General features: G+C 43.8%; 1 protein-coding gene across 2 annotated transcripts in view; it reads right to left on the bottom strand.

The window, feature by feature from the left end:
• RNF144B (ring finger protein 144B) overlaps window positions 1-18,617 on the bottom strand; it is a 123,314-nt gene that overhangs the window by 39,134 nt on the left and 65,563 nt on the right. For both annotated transcript variants that reach the window (XM_073566107.1, XM_073566106.1), the window contains exon 4: window positions 480-540. In XM_073566107.1, the coding sequence (XP_073422208.1) occupies window positions 480-540 (61 nt within the window). The remainder of the gene's footprint in view (window positions 1-479; window positions 541-18,617) is intronic.

The raw sequence follows: 18,617 nt of genomic DNA, 5'->3' as shown, positions 1-18,617 counted from the left end.
GCCCAAGAAAATATATTACAGGGCAGGTGCCACCATTTGAAATTGAACACAGAGGAGGCAGAGCATATACATAAGGACGAAATGAATGATGGATGCGAGGCATCTGTCAGAGGGGGAAAAAGACCTGCCCCCCAGTCAAAATTCTGGTATGTCTGACCAATTTTATAAACGATTATTTCTGCGGTGGAAGGGATGCTAAATAAAAGAGCCACCTTGACAGAATGCAGCATTAGTGCTGCACAAGGTGGCTCTTTTACTTAAAAACGCCTGGGGGGGGGTGAGAGGTTCCCTTTAAGGCCTGCAACCAACGATTGGCTGTAGCTGTTACATGAACTGTCAAGTATAGCAGCATCAAAATCGCAACAGTGACTCTACAAGAGGGAAGTATAGATTGTTTTTTATTTTATATGTAGCATTGAAGCGATTAAGAAAGTGTTATCCTACAGTAGAATGCTCTTAAGACCATGAGAAAGACATACCTCGTTCAAGTTTTAACCGCTGATACAAATGTAGCTGTTCACTGGATACTAAACAAGCAATCTAGGAATAAATACAAAAAAAAAAAAAAAAATATCAAGCATTCATCTAATACATGCAGTGTCAACAATTTCATGGAGACATACAGTTTGGCAGACTTACATTGTAAAAATTATTGATCACAAGATATTGCCTGCCATGAGATTCACAACACAAAATACAAATGGCAACAGACCATCAAAACAGTTCTGTAGATTGTAGCCAGCAGAAGTTCTTCTACAATGCAATCTCAAATGTGATTTGTAGCGCTCTCAAAAAATAAAGCAAAAATAAATACAGATGCAATGCAGCAGGAAAAAACACCCAAACACCCAAAGAAAAAACAAAGCAGGCTACGTAATCCTCAACTCAAGATAAGGATCTGATAATATTGGAATTTTGCATTATATCGCATTAGTTGATACAAATTACTTGTCATTCCTAGGCCCACCATTGAAAAATGTTTCTGAAGCAAACCTATGCATGTGTTGCATGTGAATTTAGCCATGGATTACCTGCGGCGGTCACTCTTGTTTAGAATTTACCATAAAGATTTGTGCTACCCAGTCAGTCTTCACTTTTGCATCCTAGGTCCAGTACCCTGGTCGTCTCTGGCACTTACAAAGCCTCAAAACATCACAACACTATGCACAGCACATCCTGATGTTGTGCAAAGCCTAATGAAGGTAGAGATAGAATGCCAGCAAAAGGAGTGAATATACCTTCCAACTGTTCCAGAGGCAGAGGAGAGGGACTGTCCTGAATTTAGGTTGATGTCCCAGGAGATCAGGACTATGGCTGGCTTTTAGCTGCAACACTGTCCTCAGATTCTTCCACCACTATTCAGTCCATGTTAAGACTGAAGGCCATTCCAGGACCTTTAGATCATATGACTAAACAGCAGAGAAGAGGGAAGAGGGGCAGGACACAGAAGAAGTGCGTTTGTGTGCAGATGTTGCAAAGCAACATGTTGCGAGGGGGCCATGTGGGAATATAAGACTGTGGGGAAATATATCAGGTGGACATTATACTGTAGGGGCGGAATATACTGTAGGAGCATCACACTATGAGTCTATCATTGTCATCAAAAGGAACAAAATAGGAATAATTGTTGTTGCTGGGTACTGACCGGCAGACCTCGGAGGGCGCACAGCGCATGCGCCAGACATTTTTCTTTCTCAGGAAGAGGATTTTGGGCAGTGGGACGGATCAGGAGAGCCCAGGGATGGGCGATGTACCGGGGAGTTTCGAGAGGCATCATTTTTCTCTCCTCTGACATGTAAATCATGTCAAAAGAGGGAGAAATCATTGTAAACAGCGGGCACACTTTCTTTTTGTGAATGCCGTTATTTGCTAAATAACGGCGATCACGTGATCAGGCACCACAAAATCTGTCCCTGATCGGGTACTCTGGGGTCTCGGGGGCCATGAGAGAATAAGCACCCTTACCGTCTGATGTGTATCGTTGCCAAAGGGGTTAATATGTAGCTGCCTCTTTACAGGGACCAAAAGTAATTAAACAATTATCTTAAAAGCTCTTTAACCCTACATTTGCAGTACATGCACTTCATGATCGGAAAGGACATATATGGAGTCTGCAAACTATTATAGAAAATTCTGCGCTCCTGTATAACAGTACTGCTTAGCCATACAGCGAGACTAGGGAGGGACGGAGCGCTGTTAACCAATAGCGCTCCATCCCTCCAGAGTTCCACCGTATGGCCAAGCAGTACTGTAAAGCCACATTTGGGGCATTTCTACATTCAGCAGACTTTGTGGGACAAATTTTGGTGCCATTTTTTACCCATTTCCCCATGAGAAAATGTAAAATCTGTGGCTAAAACAGAATTTAGGTGGTAAAAATATAATTATTTTTTTCTTCATTCTTCACCAGTCCAGCAAAATGTGAACTCCAATAACACGTTTCTTCCCTTCTGAGCTTTGCACTGTGCCTTAAAAGTAGTTTTCAACCACATATGGGGCATCGGCGTACTCAAGAGAAATTGCACAACAAATTTTGGGGTCCATTTTCTACTGCTATCCTTAAAAAAAAAAAAAAAAAAAAAAAAATGGGGCTAACATTTTTTGTGGGAAAAAAGTGATTTATTTTTATGGCTCTACGTTAAAAGCTTTGTGAAGCACCTGGGGATTCAAGGTGCTCACCACACATCTATATAAGTTCTCTGAGGGGCCTAGTTTCCAAAATGCTGTCACTTCTGGGTGGCTTCCACTGTTTAGGCACATCAGGGGCTCTCCAAATGAGACATTGCGTCCGCTAATTATTCCAGCAATGTTTGCATTCAAAAAGTCAATAGCTTTCCCTCACGTATGGGGTATCGGATTGCTTAACCGGTTCCCGACCTGTGACACAGCGTATGCGTCATGAAAGTCGGTGCCAATCCGACCTATGACGCATACCCTGTGTCATGAATTCAAAGCCCCCCTGCGGGTCGGGTGACCGGGGTCAATGAAAGGTCACCTGACCCGCAGATACAGGGGGCTTTGTAATTCACCACAGGGGGCGTGGCTTCGCCCCCACGTGGCTACGATCGCTCTGATTGGCTGTTAAAAGTGAAACAGACAATCAGAGCGATAGTAATATTTCATCAATGAAAATTGATGAAATACTACAATCCAGCCATGGCCGATGCTGCAGTAGCATCGGACATGGCTGGAGACACCGATTCGACCCCCCCACCGGCGATCGCCCCCCCCGCAACTGAATGACAGCGGCGATCTGCCGCCGCTGTCATCATCTGCCCCCCCTCCCATTCCCTCCGCTCCCCGCCAGCTTCCGATAACTCCCTCACCCACTCTCACTGCCCCAGGCACCTTCTAAGTCCCCCCGTCACTCCCGGTGTCCGGCGGGTCTGGTTCATGGGCGCCGCCATCTTGGAAAATGGCGGGCGCATGCGTAGTGCGCCCGCCCGAATCTGCCGGCTGCAGATTCCATTATTTCATTTTGATCACTCTCACAATGAAATAAAAAGTAAATGAACCCCCCGATTACCACCCCCATAGGTAGACATAACTAATAAAATAAAGAAAATATTTTTATTTTTCCATTAGGGTTAGGGTTGGAAAGAGGGTTGGGGTTGGAATTAGGGTTAAGGTTGGAATTAGGGTTAAGGTTGGAATTAGGGTTAGTGTTATGGTTAGTGTTATGGTTAGTGTTGGGGTTAGGGGTTTGTTAGGGTTATGGATGTGTTGGAGTTAGGACTGTGGTTAGGGATGTGTTGGGATTAGGGTTAGGGGTGTTTCGGGTTTAGGGTTGAAGCTAGAATTGTGGGGTTTCCACTGTTTAGGCACATCAGGGGGTCTCCAAACGCGATATGGTGCAACCATTGATTCCAGCCAATTTTGCGTTCAAAAAGTCAAACGGTGATCCCTCCCTTCCAAGCCCCGACGTGTGCCCACATATGGGGTATCAGCGTACTCAGGAAAAATTGCACAACAACTTTTGGGGACTAATTTCTCCTGTTACCCTTGGGAAAATAAAAAAAATTGGTGGCTAAAAAATTATTTTTGTAGAAAAAAAATGTTTTTTTCATTTTCACGTCTCTGCATTATAAACTTCTGTGAAGCACTTGGGGGTTGAAAGTGCTCACCATACATCTACATAAGCTCCTTGGAAGGTTTAGTTTCCAAAATGGGGTCACTTGTGGGGGGTTTCCACTGTTTAGGCACATCAGAGGCTCTGCAAACGTAACATGATGCCCGCAGACCATTCGATCAAGTCGGTATTTCAAAACGTCACTACTTCCCTTCCGAGCCCCGACGTGTGCCCAAACAGTGGTCCCTCCCCACATATGGGGTATCAGCGTACTCAGGACAAACTGGACAACAACTTTTGGAGTCCAATTTCTCCTGTTACCCTTGTGAAAATAAAAAATTGCGAGCTAAAAATTCATTTTTTGAGGAAAAAAAAGTTTTTTTATTTTCATGGCTCTGCGTTACAATCTTCTGTGAAGCACTTCGGGGTTCAAGGTGCTCACCACCTATCTAGGCAAGTTCCTTATGGGGTCTAGTTTCCAAAATGGGGTCACTTGTGGGGGGTTTCCACAGTTTAGGTACATCAAGGGCTCTGCAAATGTAACATGATACCCGCAGACCATTCCATCAAAGTCTGCATACCAAAACGTCACTACTTCCCTTCCGAGCCCTGACGTGTGCTCATACAGTGGTCATCCCCCACATATGGGGTATCCGCGTACTCAGGACAAACTGGACAACAACTTTTGGGGTCCAATTTCTCCTGTTACCCATGTGAAAAAAAAAATTGCGTGCTAAAAATCATTTTTTTTGAGGGAAAATAAATGATTTTTTATTTTCACGGTTCTGCGTTATAAAACTTCTGTGAAGCACTTGGGGATTCAAGGTGCTCACCACCTATCTAGGCAAGTTCCTTATGGGGTCTAGATTCCAAAATGGGGTCACTTGTGGGGGGTTTCTACTGTTTAGGCACACAGGGGCTCAGCAAATGTAATATGACGCCCGCAGACCATTCCATCAAAGTCAGCATTTCAAAATGTCACTACTTCCCTGCTGAGCCCCAACGTGTGCCCAAACAGTGGTTCCCTCCCACATATGGAGTACCAGCGTACTCAGGACAAACTGGACAACAACTTTTGGGGTCCAATTTATCCTAGTACCCTTGTGAAAATAACAAATTGCCAACTAAAAAATTTTTTTTTAGTAAAAAAAAAGATTTTTTATTTTCACTGCTCTGCATTATAAACTTCTGTGAATCACCTGGGGGTTCAAAGTGCTCACTATGCATCTAGATAAGTTCCTTAGGGGGTCTAGTTTCCAAAATGGGGTCATTTGTGGGAGAGCGCCAAAGTTTAGGCACACAGGGGCTCTCCAAACACGACATGGTGTCTGCTAACGATTGGAGCTAATTTTCATTTCAAAAAGTCAAATGGCGCTCATTCCCTTCTGCGCCCTGCCGTGCACCCAAACAGTGCCCCCCCCCCCCCCCACATATGGGGTACCAGCGTACTCAGGACAATCTGGACAACAACTTTTGTGGTCCAATTTCTCCTGTTAGCCATGTGAAAATAAAAAATAGCGTGATAAAAAATCATTTTTGAGGAAAAAAAAATGATTTTTTTATTTTCACTGCTCTATGTTATAAACTTTTGTGAAGCACTTGGGGGTTCAAAGTGCTCACTACACACCTAGATAAGTTCCTTAAGGGGTCTAGTTTCCAAAATGGTATCACTTGTGGGGGAGCTTCAATGTTTAGGCACACAGGGGCTCTCCAAACGCGACATGGTGTCCGATAACGATTGGAGCTAATGTTCCATTCAAAAAGTCAAATGGTACTCCTTCCCTTCCGGGCCCTGCCGTGCACCCTAACAGTGGTTTATGACCACATATGAGGTATCGGTGTACTCAGGAGAAATTGCCCAACAAATTTTAGGATCCATTTTATCCTGTTGCCCATGTGAAAATGAAAAAACTGAGGCTAAAAGATAAGTTTTGTGAAAAAAAAGTATTTTTTTTTTTACGGATCAATTTGAGAAGCACCTGGGGGTTCAAAGTGATCACTATGCATCTAGATAAGTTCCTTGGGGGGTCTAGTTTCCAAAATGGGGTCACTTGTGGGGGAGTTCCAGTGTTTAGGCACACAGCGACTCTCCAAACGCGACATGGCAAGCGCTAAATATTCCAGCATATTTTCCATTCAAAAAGTCAAATGGCGCTCCTTCCCTTCTGAGCCCTGCCATGCGCCCAAACAGTGGTTTATGACCACATATGGGGTATCAGTGTACTCAGGGGAAATTGCCCAACAAATTTTAGGATCAATTTTATCTGTTGCCCATGTGAAAATGAAAAAATTGATGCTGAAAGAAAATTTGTGTTGGAAAAAGTAAAATGTCCATTTTTTCCTTCCACATTGCTTTAGCTGCTGTGAAACACCTGAAGGGTTAATAATATTCTTGAATGTGGTTTTGAGTAGCTTGAGGGGTTCAGTTTTTAGAATGGTGTCACTTTTGGGTATTTTCTGCCATATAGACCCTTCAAAGTGACTTAAAATGTGAGGTGGTCCCTAAAAAAAATGGTTTTGTAAATTTTGTTGTGAAAATGAGAAATCACTGATCAACTTTTAACCCTTATAACTTCCTAACAAAAAAATATTTTGCTTCCAAAATTGTGATGATGTAAAGTAGACATGTGGGAAATGTTATTTAGTAAGTATTTTGTGTCACATAACTCTCTAGTTTAACAGAATAAAAATTCAAAATTTTCAAAATTTTCACCAAATTTCTGATTTTTTCACAAATAAACGCAAAATCGACCTAAATTTACCACTAACATGAAGCCCAATATGTCACGAAAAAACATTCTTAGAATCGCTAGGATCCGTTTAAGCGTTCCTGAGTTATTACCTCATAAAGGGACACTGGTCAGAATTGCAAAAAATGGCCAGGTCATTAAGGTCAAAATAGGCTGGGTCATGAAGGGGTTAAAGGGAATCTGTCACCTCATTTTTCCGATATGAGATGCGGCCACTGCCATCAGGGGTTTATCTACAGCATTCTGTAATGCTGTAGATAAGCCCCCGATGTAACCTGAAAGATAAGAAAAATGAGTTAGATTATACTCACCTGGGGGTCTGGTCCGGTCCAATGGGTCCTCCCATCTTCTAGCGATGACGTCCTCCTCCTTACTTCTGCCACGTCTCCTGCGCAGGCGTACTATATCTGTCCTATTGAGGGCAGAGTAAAAGTACTGCAGTGCGCAGGCGCCGAACCTCTCTGACCTTTCCCGGCGCTTGCACACTGCAGTACTCTGCTCTGCCTTCAATAGGGCAAATATAGTATGCCTGCACAGGAGCCGCGGAAGTAGTAAGGAGGAGAACATCGCTAGAAGATAGTAGGCGCCAGACCGCAACACTCATCGGACCGGACCCCCGGGTGAGTATAATCTAACTCGTTTTTCTTATCTTTCAGGTTACATCAGGGGCTCATCTACAGCATTACAGAATGCTGCAGATAAGCCCCTGATGGCGGTGGCCGCATCTCATAGGGCAAAAATGAGGTGACATTCCCTTTAAAAGGAGTTGCACAACAAATTTTGGGGTCCATTTTCTCCTGTTACCCTTGCGAAAATAAATAAAAATTGGGATATAAAGGAAAACTTGTACGACAAAAAGTTAAATGTTCATTTTTTCCTTCTACATTTCAAAAATTCCTGTGAAGCACCTGAAGGGTTAATAAACTTCTTGAATGTGGTTTTGAGCACCTTGAGGGGTTCAGTTTTTAGAATGGTGTCACTTTTGGTTATTTTGTCATATAGGCCCCTCAAAGTCACTTCAAATGTGAGGTAGTCCCTAAAAAAAAAAAAAAAAAACTGGTTTTCTAAATTTTGTTGGAAAAATGAGAAGTCGCTGGTCAACTTTTAACCCTTATAACTTCTTATAAAAAAAATGTTTCAAAAATTGTGATGATGTAAAGTTGACATGTGGGAATGTTATTTATAAACTATTTTGTGTGACAAATTAAAAGTTGTGAAATTTTCAAACTTTGTCAAATTTCATTTTTTTCCCCACAAATAAACGCATGTCATATAGCAGAAATGCCATCACCATCATAAAAGTACAATATGTCATGAAAAAACATTTTCAGAATCAAATGGGATCGCTGAAGCGTTCCACAGTTATTACCACAAAGTGCCACTGGTCAGAACTGTAAAATTTGGCCCGGTCATGAAGGTGAAAACAGGTTCAGTGGTGAAGGGGTTAATGGGCTGCGTGGGTTATTCCCTTGTTAGTCCATCATTTAAGCAGGTAAAAAAATCTGGAGATAATTCCAGGTGTGGCATTTGCAAGCTATTGCTCTTAACCCATAACATGCAGTCAAAGGAGAAACAGACCATTAAGCTGAAAAAAGATAGAAGAAATCCATCAGAGAGATGGCAGAAATGTTAGGAGTGGCCAAATTAAGTTTGGTAGATTCTCCAAAAATAGAGCACACTGGTAAGCTTGGTAACGCAAAAAGGCCTGGATGTTCACGGAAGATAATAGTGGTGGATGATGGCAGAAGAAAAACTCCTTCACAATATCCACCCAAGTTAAGAACACTCTCCAGGAAGTAGGGCTTTCAGTATCCAAGCCTACCATAAAGAGATGGCTTTGTAAGAGCAAATACTGAGGGTTCACCACAAGGTATAAACCACCAATCAACTAAAACCATGACCTTATTCTGCACCTGTGATGTATTCCTTAAATGCTTATAGATAACCCCCCACCCACTTACAGTAAACTCCCTCTGTATGCCCCCAAAAGATTTTTTAAAGTTCTTCTTCGCTGTATGGAAACTGGCTCGGCCCAGCCCGATGGGCATTGCTTCGGCCTCTTCATCCCTCTCCCCGGCTGGTGCTTGCCATTCTTCCTTGACGTGGATGACTCTCTGCATCATGAACATTGCCAGGCAAAATCTTGCACAGCGCACTATGCTTTACCCTACTGAAGACACGTGTACTTAAGTTTTTCGGCTCTGCCAGCAGTTTTTCTCTGAACCACTTTTTCAAAGTTGGTGGGCACGATATATCCAGAACCAATTTGTCAGTTAAGTTGGGCTTGTGCACATATTTTCAGTATATATGTGCCTATGTCCTGTACCTTAATTAAGTCAATTTTTTTTTTTGTTTCCTTTTCTACCCACTTTACTGCATGTTTTGCAGTGCTCAGTTATACTCATGATATAGAAGTGTAAGCATACCTCAAGCATGTGTAAATATATTGTAAAATTATCCCAATAAACCTTATACTTTGTGTGTGAAAAGTCGGGGGGGTCTAGATAGGAAGACCCCCTTAATTTCTTTTACGAAAGAAGGCTGCTCCTCTTAATAGTCTTATCTGTGCATCCTTGGCATAGTGGGTTTCTATGGGAGGATGAAAGCTTCTTAGCATATATTACATTGTCACTTTAGTTTTACTCTTTGGTGCAGGATCCTTGTCCCCCTGAAAGAGAGGGGAGGAGAAATAAGACTAAGATACGTACGTGGTCAAAATTGTTGGTACCCCTTGTTTAATAACAGAAAACCCCACAATGGTCACAGAAATAACTTGAATCTGACAAAAGTAATAAAATCAAAAATCTATAAAAAGTGAACAAATGAAAGTCAGACATTGCTTTTAAACCAGAATTTATAAAAAAAGAAAAAAACCCTCATAAAATAGGCCTCGACAGAAATGATGGTACCTTTAACTTAATATTTTGTTGCACAATCTTTTGAGGCAATGACTACAATCAAACGATTCCTTTAACTATCAATGAGACTTCTGCACCTCTCGACAGGTATTTTGGCCCACTCAAGAGCAAACTGCTCCAGTTGTCTGGTGTTTGAAGGTTGCCATTTCCAGACGGCATGTTTCAGCTCTTTCCAAAGATGCTCAATAGGATTTAGGTCAAGGTTTATAGAAGGCCACTTCAGAATAGTCCAATGTTTTCCTCTTAGCCATTCTTGGGTGTTTTTAGCTGTGTGTTTTGGGTCATTGTCCTGTTTTAAGACCCATGACCTGCGACTGAGCCCAAGCTTTCTGAGACTGGGCAGCACATTTCTCTCTAGAATCTCATGATAGTCTTGAGATTTCATTGTACCCTGCACAGATTCTAGACACCCTGTGCCAGATGCAGCAAAGCAGCCCCAGAACATAACAGAGCCTCCTCCATGGTTCACAGTAGGGACAGTGTTCTTTTCTGCATAGGTTTCATTTTTCCATCTGTGAATATAAAGCTGATATGCCTTGCCAAAAAGTTCCATTTTTGTCTCATCTGTCCATAGGACATTCTCACAGAAGCTTTGTGGCTTGTCAACATGTAGTTCAGCAAATTTCTGTCTGGCTTTATGATTTTTTTTTCCAACAATGGTGTCCACCTTGGTCGTCTCCCATGAAGTCCACTTTGGCTCATACAACGACGGATGGTGCGATCTGACACGGATATTCTTTGACCTTGAAGTCACCTTTAATCTGTTTATAAGTTTTTCTGGGCTCTTTTGTTACCATTCGCATTATCCGTCTCTTTGATTTGTCATCAATTTTCCTCCTGTCCAAGGAGGTTGGATATAGTCCGATGGAACTTAAAGGGAATCTGTCAACCTCATTTTGGCAGGCTATGTAAATGACTTGCGTCCGGTCCGATGGGCGTTCTTTGAGCTCCTTTCCTCCACCCCTCCTTGGCCACTGTCCGCAATATTTCTGGGAATTTCTTCCATATTCCTCGCGTGCGCATTGCAATCTGGACTCGCACACGCGCAGTATGCTTTGCCCGCAGTTGGGCAAAGCAGAAAAGCATTACTGCGCATGCGTCGGTGAACTATGTCCCGGAACACAGCAAAATACTTCCGGGATATAGTTCACCGGCGCATGCGCAGTATTGCTTTTCGGCTTTGCCCGCAGTTGGGTATAGCATACTGCGCATGCGCGAGTTCAGACTGCAATGCGCACATGCGGAATATAGAGGACAAGTACGGAAATTCCCAGAAATATTGAGGACAGCAGACAAGGAGGGGTGGAGGAAAGGATCCCAAAGATGGCCCATCGGACGGGATAGAAGTCATTTACATAGCCCGCCAAAATGAGGTGACAGATTCCATTTAAATTTCTGAATAATATGTGCAACTGTAGTCACAGGAACATCAAGCTGCTTGGAGATGGTCTTATAACTTTTACCTGTAACATGCTTGTCTATAATTTTCTTTCTAATCTCCTGAGACAACTCTTTCCTTCGCTTCCACTGGTCCATGTTGAATGTGATATACACCATGTCACCAAACAGCACAGTGAGTATCTGTAGCCCTCTATACATGCCCACTCACTGATTCCAAGACTGTAGACACACCTTGATTTAACATGTCCCTTTTGTCACATTTTCAGGGGTACCATCATTTCTGTCCAAGCCGATTTCACGAGTTTTTTTTTTTTAAATTCTGTGGAAGCTTGGTTGAAAAGCAATGTCTGACTTTTATTTGCTCATTTTCATAGATTTTTGATTTATTACTACTTTTGTCAGATTCAAGTTATTTCTGTCACCATTGAGGATTTTTCTGTCATTAACCTCTTTCTGACATATCCTGTCCATGGTACCCGGGTCCATATGACCGGGGACGGGATAGTACGTCATCGCGATCAGCGGCGCTACCGGGGGGGGGGGGGGGGGGGGGCGCCGATCGCGGCCGGGTGTCAGCTGATTATCACTGATTGTCACTATGTGTCAGGGGTGGTCACGGACCGCCCCCGGCGCGTTAACCCCTGGCACACTGCGATCAAACTTGTACCGGGGGATTAGAGAAGCATCAGCAGGGAGGGGGCTCCCTCCGTGCTTTCCCGAGACCCCCAGCGCAGCGCGATGTGCTGCGCTGCTCTGGGGGTCTCCTTCCCTGCAGGTCCCCGGATCCCATATGGCCACAGGGGCCTGCAGGGAGGCGGCTTCCTCAGTGCCTGCAGAGAGCAGGCAGTGAGAAAGCCTCTGCAGCGCCTGTCAGATTGCTGATCTGACACAGCGGTGTGTAATGTGTCAGATCAGCAAAAAAAAAGTGTAAATCTAATTTATGGGAAGAAGGAAAAAAAAAAAAAAAAAAAAAAAAAAAAATTGCTAATTTTATTATGCATTTATATAGCGCCATTTATTCCATGGCGCTTTACATATGAAAAGGGGAAATATAGACAAGTATAGTAAACATGTGTAAGACAAGGGACACACAAGTACATAAGGAGAGGGGACCCTGCCCGCGAGGGCTCACAGTCTACAGGGATGGGTGAGGATACAGTAGGAGAGGGTAGTAGAGTAGGTCATGCTGTGGTTCAGTAGACCGAGGATCATTGCAGGCTGTAGGCTTGTCAGAACAGGTGGGTCTTCAGGTTTTTCTTGAAGGTTTCCGTTGATGGTGAGAGTCTGATGTGTTGCGGCAGAGAGTTCCAGAGTATGGGGGAAGCACGGGAGAAGTCTTGTATGCGGTTGTGGGAAGAAGAGATAAGGGGGGAGTAGAGAAGGAGATCTTGAGATGATTGAAGGTTGCGTGCGGGGAGGTATCTAGAGACCATGTCACAGATGTATGGAGGAGACAGGTTGTGGATGGCTTTGTATGTAATAGTTAGGGTTTTGAATTGGAGCCTCTGGGCGATAGGAAGCCAGTGAAAGGCCTGGCATAGGGGGGAGGCTGGGGAATAGCAGGGAGACAGGTGGATTAGTCGGGCAGCAGAGTGTAGGATGGACTGGAGCCGAGCCAGAGTGCGAGAGGGGAGGCCAGAGAGTAGGAGGTTGCAGTAGTCGAGGCGGGAGATAAGAGCATGCACTAGTGTTTTTATGGTTTCATGGTTGAGGAATGAGCGGATCCTGGAAATGTTTTTGAGTTTGAGGCGGCAGGAGGAGGCGAGGGCTTGGATATGTGGTTTGAAAGAGCACAGAGTCGAGGATCACCCCAAGGCACAGAGCATGCGGGACTGGGGAAAGAGAGCAGCCGTTGACATTGATGGATAGGTCTGGTGGAGGGGTAGAGTGAGATGGGGGAAAGATGAAGAATTCTGTTTTGTCCATGTTCAGTTTGAGAAAGCGAGCAGAGAAGAAGGCTGAGATAGCAGACAGACATTGTGGGATTTCAGTCAGTAAGGAGGCGAGGTCGGGTCCAGATAGGTAGATCTGCGTGTCATCGGCATAGAGGTGATACTGCAAACCGTGGAATTCTATGAGCTGTCCCAAGCCGAAGGTATAGATGGAGAATAGTAGGGGTCCTAGGACAGAACCTTGGGGAACACCGACAGACAGGGGGCGAGGTGAGGAGGTGGTGTGTGAGAGGGAGACACTAAATGTTCGGTCTGTTAGGTATGATGAGATCCAGGATAGGGCCAGGTCTGTGATACCAAGAGATGAGAGTCTGTAGCAGGAGGGAATGGTCTACGGTGTCGAAGGCAGAGGACAGGTCCAGGAGAAGGAGGACAGAGTAGTGTCGCTTGCTCTTGGTGGTTAGTAAGTCGTTAGTGACTTTAGTTAGGGCAGTTTCAGTTGAGTGATGCGGTCGGAAGCCAGATTGTAACCTGTCAAAGAGGGAACAGGAGGAGAGGTGGGAGGACAGTTCAAGATATACATGCTGTTCCAGTAGTTTTGAGGCGTAAGGGAGAAGAGATATTGGGTGATAGTTAGACACAGAGGATTGGTCAAGGGAGGGCTTTTTGAGGATGGGTGTGACTGAGCCATGTTTGAAGGATGAGGGAAAGACACCATTTGTAAGTGAAAGGTTGAAAAGGTGTGTTAGAGATGGGATGAGGACTGTTGGCAAGTTAGGGATGAGGTGAGATGGGAGTGGGTCGAGGGCACAAGTGGTGAGGTGTGATCTTGACAGAAGGGTGGAGAGCTGATCTTCTGTCATGGTGGAGAAGCTGGCTTTTGCAGAACAGGGCTGAGCGGCTAAGAGGGGCATTGAGGGCTGCGGGCCAAAGTTTTGTCTGATCGTGTCGATCTTCTGCTTAAAGAAGGAGGCAAAGTCTTCGGCAGAAATGAGAGGAGGGGGAGGAGTTGCTGTGGGACGGAGTAGAGAATTGAAAGTGTTGAAGAGCTGTTTAGGGTTGTGAGACAGGGAGGATATGAGAGATGCGAAGTTTGTTTTGCGGCAGAGAGCGTGGATTTAAAGCTGGCAAGGGACTGCTTGTATGCGTTGAAGTGCTCAGTAGAATGGGTTCTCTTCCATCTCCGCTCAGCGGCCCTGGAAACCCGTCTCAGTTCTTTGGTCAGGCTGGTGAGCCAGGGCTGCCTGTTGATTGTTCGAGTTTTGCTCTGCGTGAGGGGGGCAGCCGAATCAAGCGTTGCTGTAAGGCTGGTTTCACATTAGCGCATTTTCAGCGCGCGCACGGCCGGGGGTAGCTCCGCCCCCGAGCCGGCTCTCTGCCCGGCGTGCCCGCCCCTTGCTTGTAGCGCCGCCTACTAGCGGACAGCGGCGCCTGCGATCGGCGCACCCTATCTTTAGCATAGGGTGCGCAGATCGTGCGCAGGCCGTGCGCTAGTTGCGCTTTGACCTGTGCTGCGCACTTTTGACGGTGCGCCGTGCGCGCCAAAATCAAACTTTTCGGATTTTGGCGCGCACGGCGCACCGTCAAAAGTGCGCAGCGCAGGTCAAAGCGCAACTAGCGCACGATCTGCGCACCCTATGCTAAAGATAGGGTGCGCCGATCGCAGGCGCCGCTGTCCGCTAGTAGGCGGCGCTACAAGCAAGGGGCGGGCACGCCGGGCAGAGAGCCGGCTCGGGGGCGGAGCTACCCCCGGCCGTGCGCGCGCTGAAAATGCGCTAATGTGAAACCAGCCTTATTGTGGTGTTATAAAAGGTGGCAGCAGCATCTGTGTCATGAAGGGAAGCTATGTCTGTAAGAGGGAGAAGGGATTCAGAGAGTGATTGTAAATTGAGGTGCTTGAGATTTAAAAAAAAAAAAAAAACAATAAAAGTGCACATATTTAGTATCGTCGCGTCCATAACGACCCGCCCTATAAAACTGTCCCATTAGTTAACCCCTTTAGCTAACCCCTTAAAAATACAAATAAAAAACAAAGCAAAAAACAATGCTTTATCATCATACCGCCGAACAAAAAATGCAATAACGCCAAACAAAAAGACGGATATAAATAACCATGGTACCGCTGAAAACGTCCCTGCAAAAAACGAGCTGCGACACAGCGTCATCAGTGAAAACAAAGTTATAGCTCGCAGAATAAAGCAATGCAAAATTAACTATTTTTTATATAAAATTGTTTTCCTTGCATAAAAGCGCCAAAACATAAAAAAACATAAATGAGGCATCACTGTAATCGTACTGACCCAAAGAATAAAACCGCTTTATCAATTTTACCACACGCGGAACGGTGTCAGCGCCCCCCCCAAAAGAAATTCATGAAATGCTTGTTTCTGTTCATTCTGCGTCTCAAAAATCGGAATAAAAAGCGATAAAAAAGTCACGTGCCCGAAAATGGTACCAATAAAAACGTCAACTCGTCCCGCAAAAAATAAGACCTCATATGACTCGGTGGGTCAAAATATGGAAAAATTATAGGTCTCAAAATGTGGTGATGCAAAAACTATTTTTACAATAAAAAGCGTCTTTTAGCGAATGACAGCTGCCAAACATAAAAACCCGCCATAAATAGTAAATCAAACCCCCCTTTATCACCCCCTTAGTTAGGGAAAAATAATATAATTTAAAAAAAAAATGTATTTCCATTTTCCTATTTGGGTTAGGGCTAGGAGTGTGTTGGGGTTAGGGTTGGCGTTAGAATTGGGGTGTTTCCACTGTTTAGACACATAAGGTGATCTCCAAACGCAGCATGGTGTCTGATCTCAATTCCAGCCAATCCTGCGTTGAAAAAGTCAAACGGTTCTCCTTCCCTTCCAAGCTCTGCCATGCGCCCAAACAGTGTTTTACCCCCACATATGGGGCATCAGCCTACTCAGGACAAATTGCAAAACAACTTTTGGGGTCCAATTTCTCCTGTTACTCTTAGGAAAATAAAAAATTGGGGGCAAAAATATTTTTGTGGAAAAAAATGACATTTTTACGCCCAGACATTATAAACTTCTGTGAAGCACTTGGGAGTTCAAAGTGCTCACCAAACATCTAGATAAGTTCCTTGGGGGGGTCTAGATGCCAAAATGGGGTCACTTGTGGGGGGTTTCAACAGTTTAGGCACATCAGAGGCTCTCCAAACGCGACATGACATCCGCAGACGATTCCATCAAAATCTGCATTCCAAAACGTCACTACTTCCCTTCCAAGCCCCGACGTGTGCTCACACAGTAGTTTTCTCCAACAAATGCGATATCGGCCTACTCAGGACAAATTGGACAACAACTTTTGTGGTCCAATTTCTCCTGTCACCCTTGGCAAAATAAAAAAAATTGGGGACTAAAAGATCATGCTTGTGGAAACAATAGTATTTTTTTATTTTCACGCCCGGGCATTATAAACTTCTGTGAAGCACTTGGGGGTTCAAAATGCTCACCACACATCTAGATAAGTTCCTTGGGGGTCTAGCTTCCAAAATGGGGTCACTTGTGGGGGGTTTCAACAATTTAGGCACATCAGAGGCTCTCCAAACTCGACATGACACCCGCAGACCAATCCATCAAAGTCTGCATTCCAAAACGTCACTACTTCCCTTCCGAGCCCCGACGTGTTTCCAAAATGGTGTCATTTGTGGGGGGTTTCCACTGTTTAGGCACATCAGGGGCTTTCCAAACGCGAAATGTGATGTGGTCCGTAAAAATAAAATGGTGTTGCAAAAATGAGAAATTGCTGGTCAACTTTTAACCCTTATAACTTCCTAACAAAAAAAATTTTGGTTCCAAAATTGTGCTGAAGTAAATATGTGGGAAACGTTATTTATTAAGTTTTTTGTGTGCCATATCTCTGTGATTTAAGGGCATAAAAATTCAAAGTTGGAAAATCGTGAAATTTTCAAAATTTTTCGCCAAACTTCCGTTTTTTTCACAAATAAACGCAAGTTATATGAATGAATTTTACCACTAATATGAAGTACAATTTGTCACGAGAAAATGTCAATCACCAGGATGCATGGAAGTGTTCTAGTCATTACCTCATAAAGGGACAGTGGTCAGAATTGTAAAAATTGGCCCGGTCATGAACGTGCAAACCACCCTTGGGGGTAAAGGGGTTAAACGAGGGGTACCAACAATTTTGACCAAGTGTGTATAAAGTTATGTAAAAAGGGTTTGTCCCCTTCCTGATTTCCTATTCTTTTGCACGTTTGTCACACTTTAAAATTTGTTTGGTGATCTGAAACATTTAATATTAGACAAAGATAACACAAGGCAGTTTTTAAATCAAGGTCTTTATTATTAAATGAAAAAGAAATCCAAACCTACAGGGCCCTGTGTGAAAGCAATTTCCCCTTAAATCTAATTACTGGTTGGGCCACCCTTAGAAGCAACAACTGCAATCAAGCATTTGCAATAACTGGCAATGAGCCTTTTACAATACTGGAGGAATTTTGACCCCATTCATCTTTGCAGAATTATTGCAATTCAGCCACATTGGAGGGTTTTCGAGCATGAACCACCTTTGTAAAGGTCATGCCACAGCATCTTAATCGGATTAAGATCAGGACTTTTAATCGGTCACTCCAAAGTCTTCATTTTTGTTTTTCTTAAGCCACTCAGAGGTGGACTTGCTGTTGTGTTTTGGATCATTCTCCTGCTGCATAACCCAAGTGCGCTTCAGCTTGATGCCATGAACAGGTGTCTGGACATTCTCCTTCAGGAATTTTTTTTAAAAGGTGGACAGCAGAATTCATTGTTTCATCTATCAAGGCATGTCTTCCAGGTCCTGAAGCAGCAAAACAGCCCCAGACCATCACACTACCCCAACAATATATTATTGTTGGTATGATGTTCCTTTTCTGAAATGCTGTGTTATTTCTAAGCCAGATGTAATGGAAAAAACACCTTCCAAAAAGTTCAACTTTTGTCTCGTCAGTCCACAGTATTCTCCCCAAAGTCTTGGGGATCAAAGATATTTTTTGGCAAAACGGAGAAAAGCCTTTATGTTCTCATTGCTCCACAGTGGTTTTCATCTTTGAACTCTGCCATGCAGACCATTTTTGCCCAAACTCATATGATAGAGTCATGAACACTGATCTTAACTGAGGTAAGTGAGACCGGCAGTTATTTTTTTGTTATGTTGTTGTGGGTTTTTTTTGTGACCTCTTAGAGGAGTCATCACTGCATTCTTGGGGTAATTTTGGTTGGCCAGCCACTACTGGGAAGGTCTTCTACTGTTCCATGTTTTTGTCATTTGTGGATAATGGCTCTCAAAGCTTGAGATATGGCTTTAAAATTAAAACCTTTTCCAGACTGATATATCTCAATTACTTTGTTTCTCATTTGTTCCAGAATTTTTTTTTTTACGATTGCAGCATGATATCTAGCTTTGGAGGATCTTTTGGTCTACTTTGTCAGGCATGTCCTATAAGTGATTTCTTGATTGATACCAAGTGTGGCAGTAATCAGGCCTGAGTGTGGATAGGGAATTTGAATTCCACTTCACAAAGACAGTTAAAACATAAATTAAGGCGGGGGCAATCATTTTTTCA

This window comes from Dendrobates tinctorius, unplaced genomic scaffold, assembly GCF_039654945.1.
Source record: "Dendrobates tinctorius isolate UK_male_01 unplaced genomic scaffold, ASM3965494v1 ptg000004l, whole genome shotgun sequence".
Lineage (NCBI taxonomy): Eukaryota > Metazoa > Chordata > Amphibia > Anura > Dendrobatidae > Dendrobates > Dendrobates tinctorius.
Note: the sequence above shows the minus strand (reverse complement) of the source record. Positions and strands in the feature narration are given on the sequence as shown.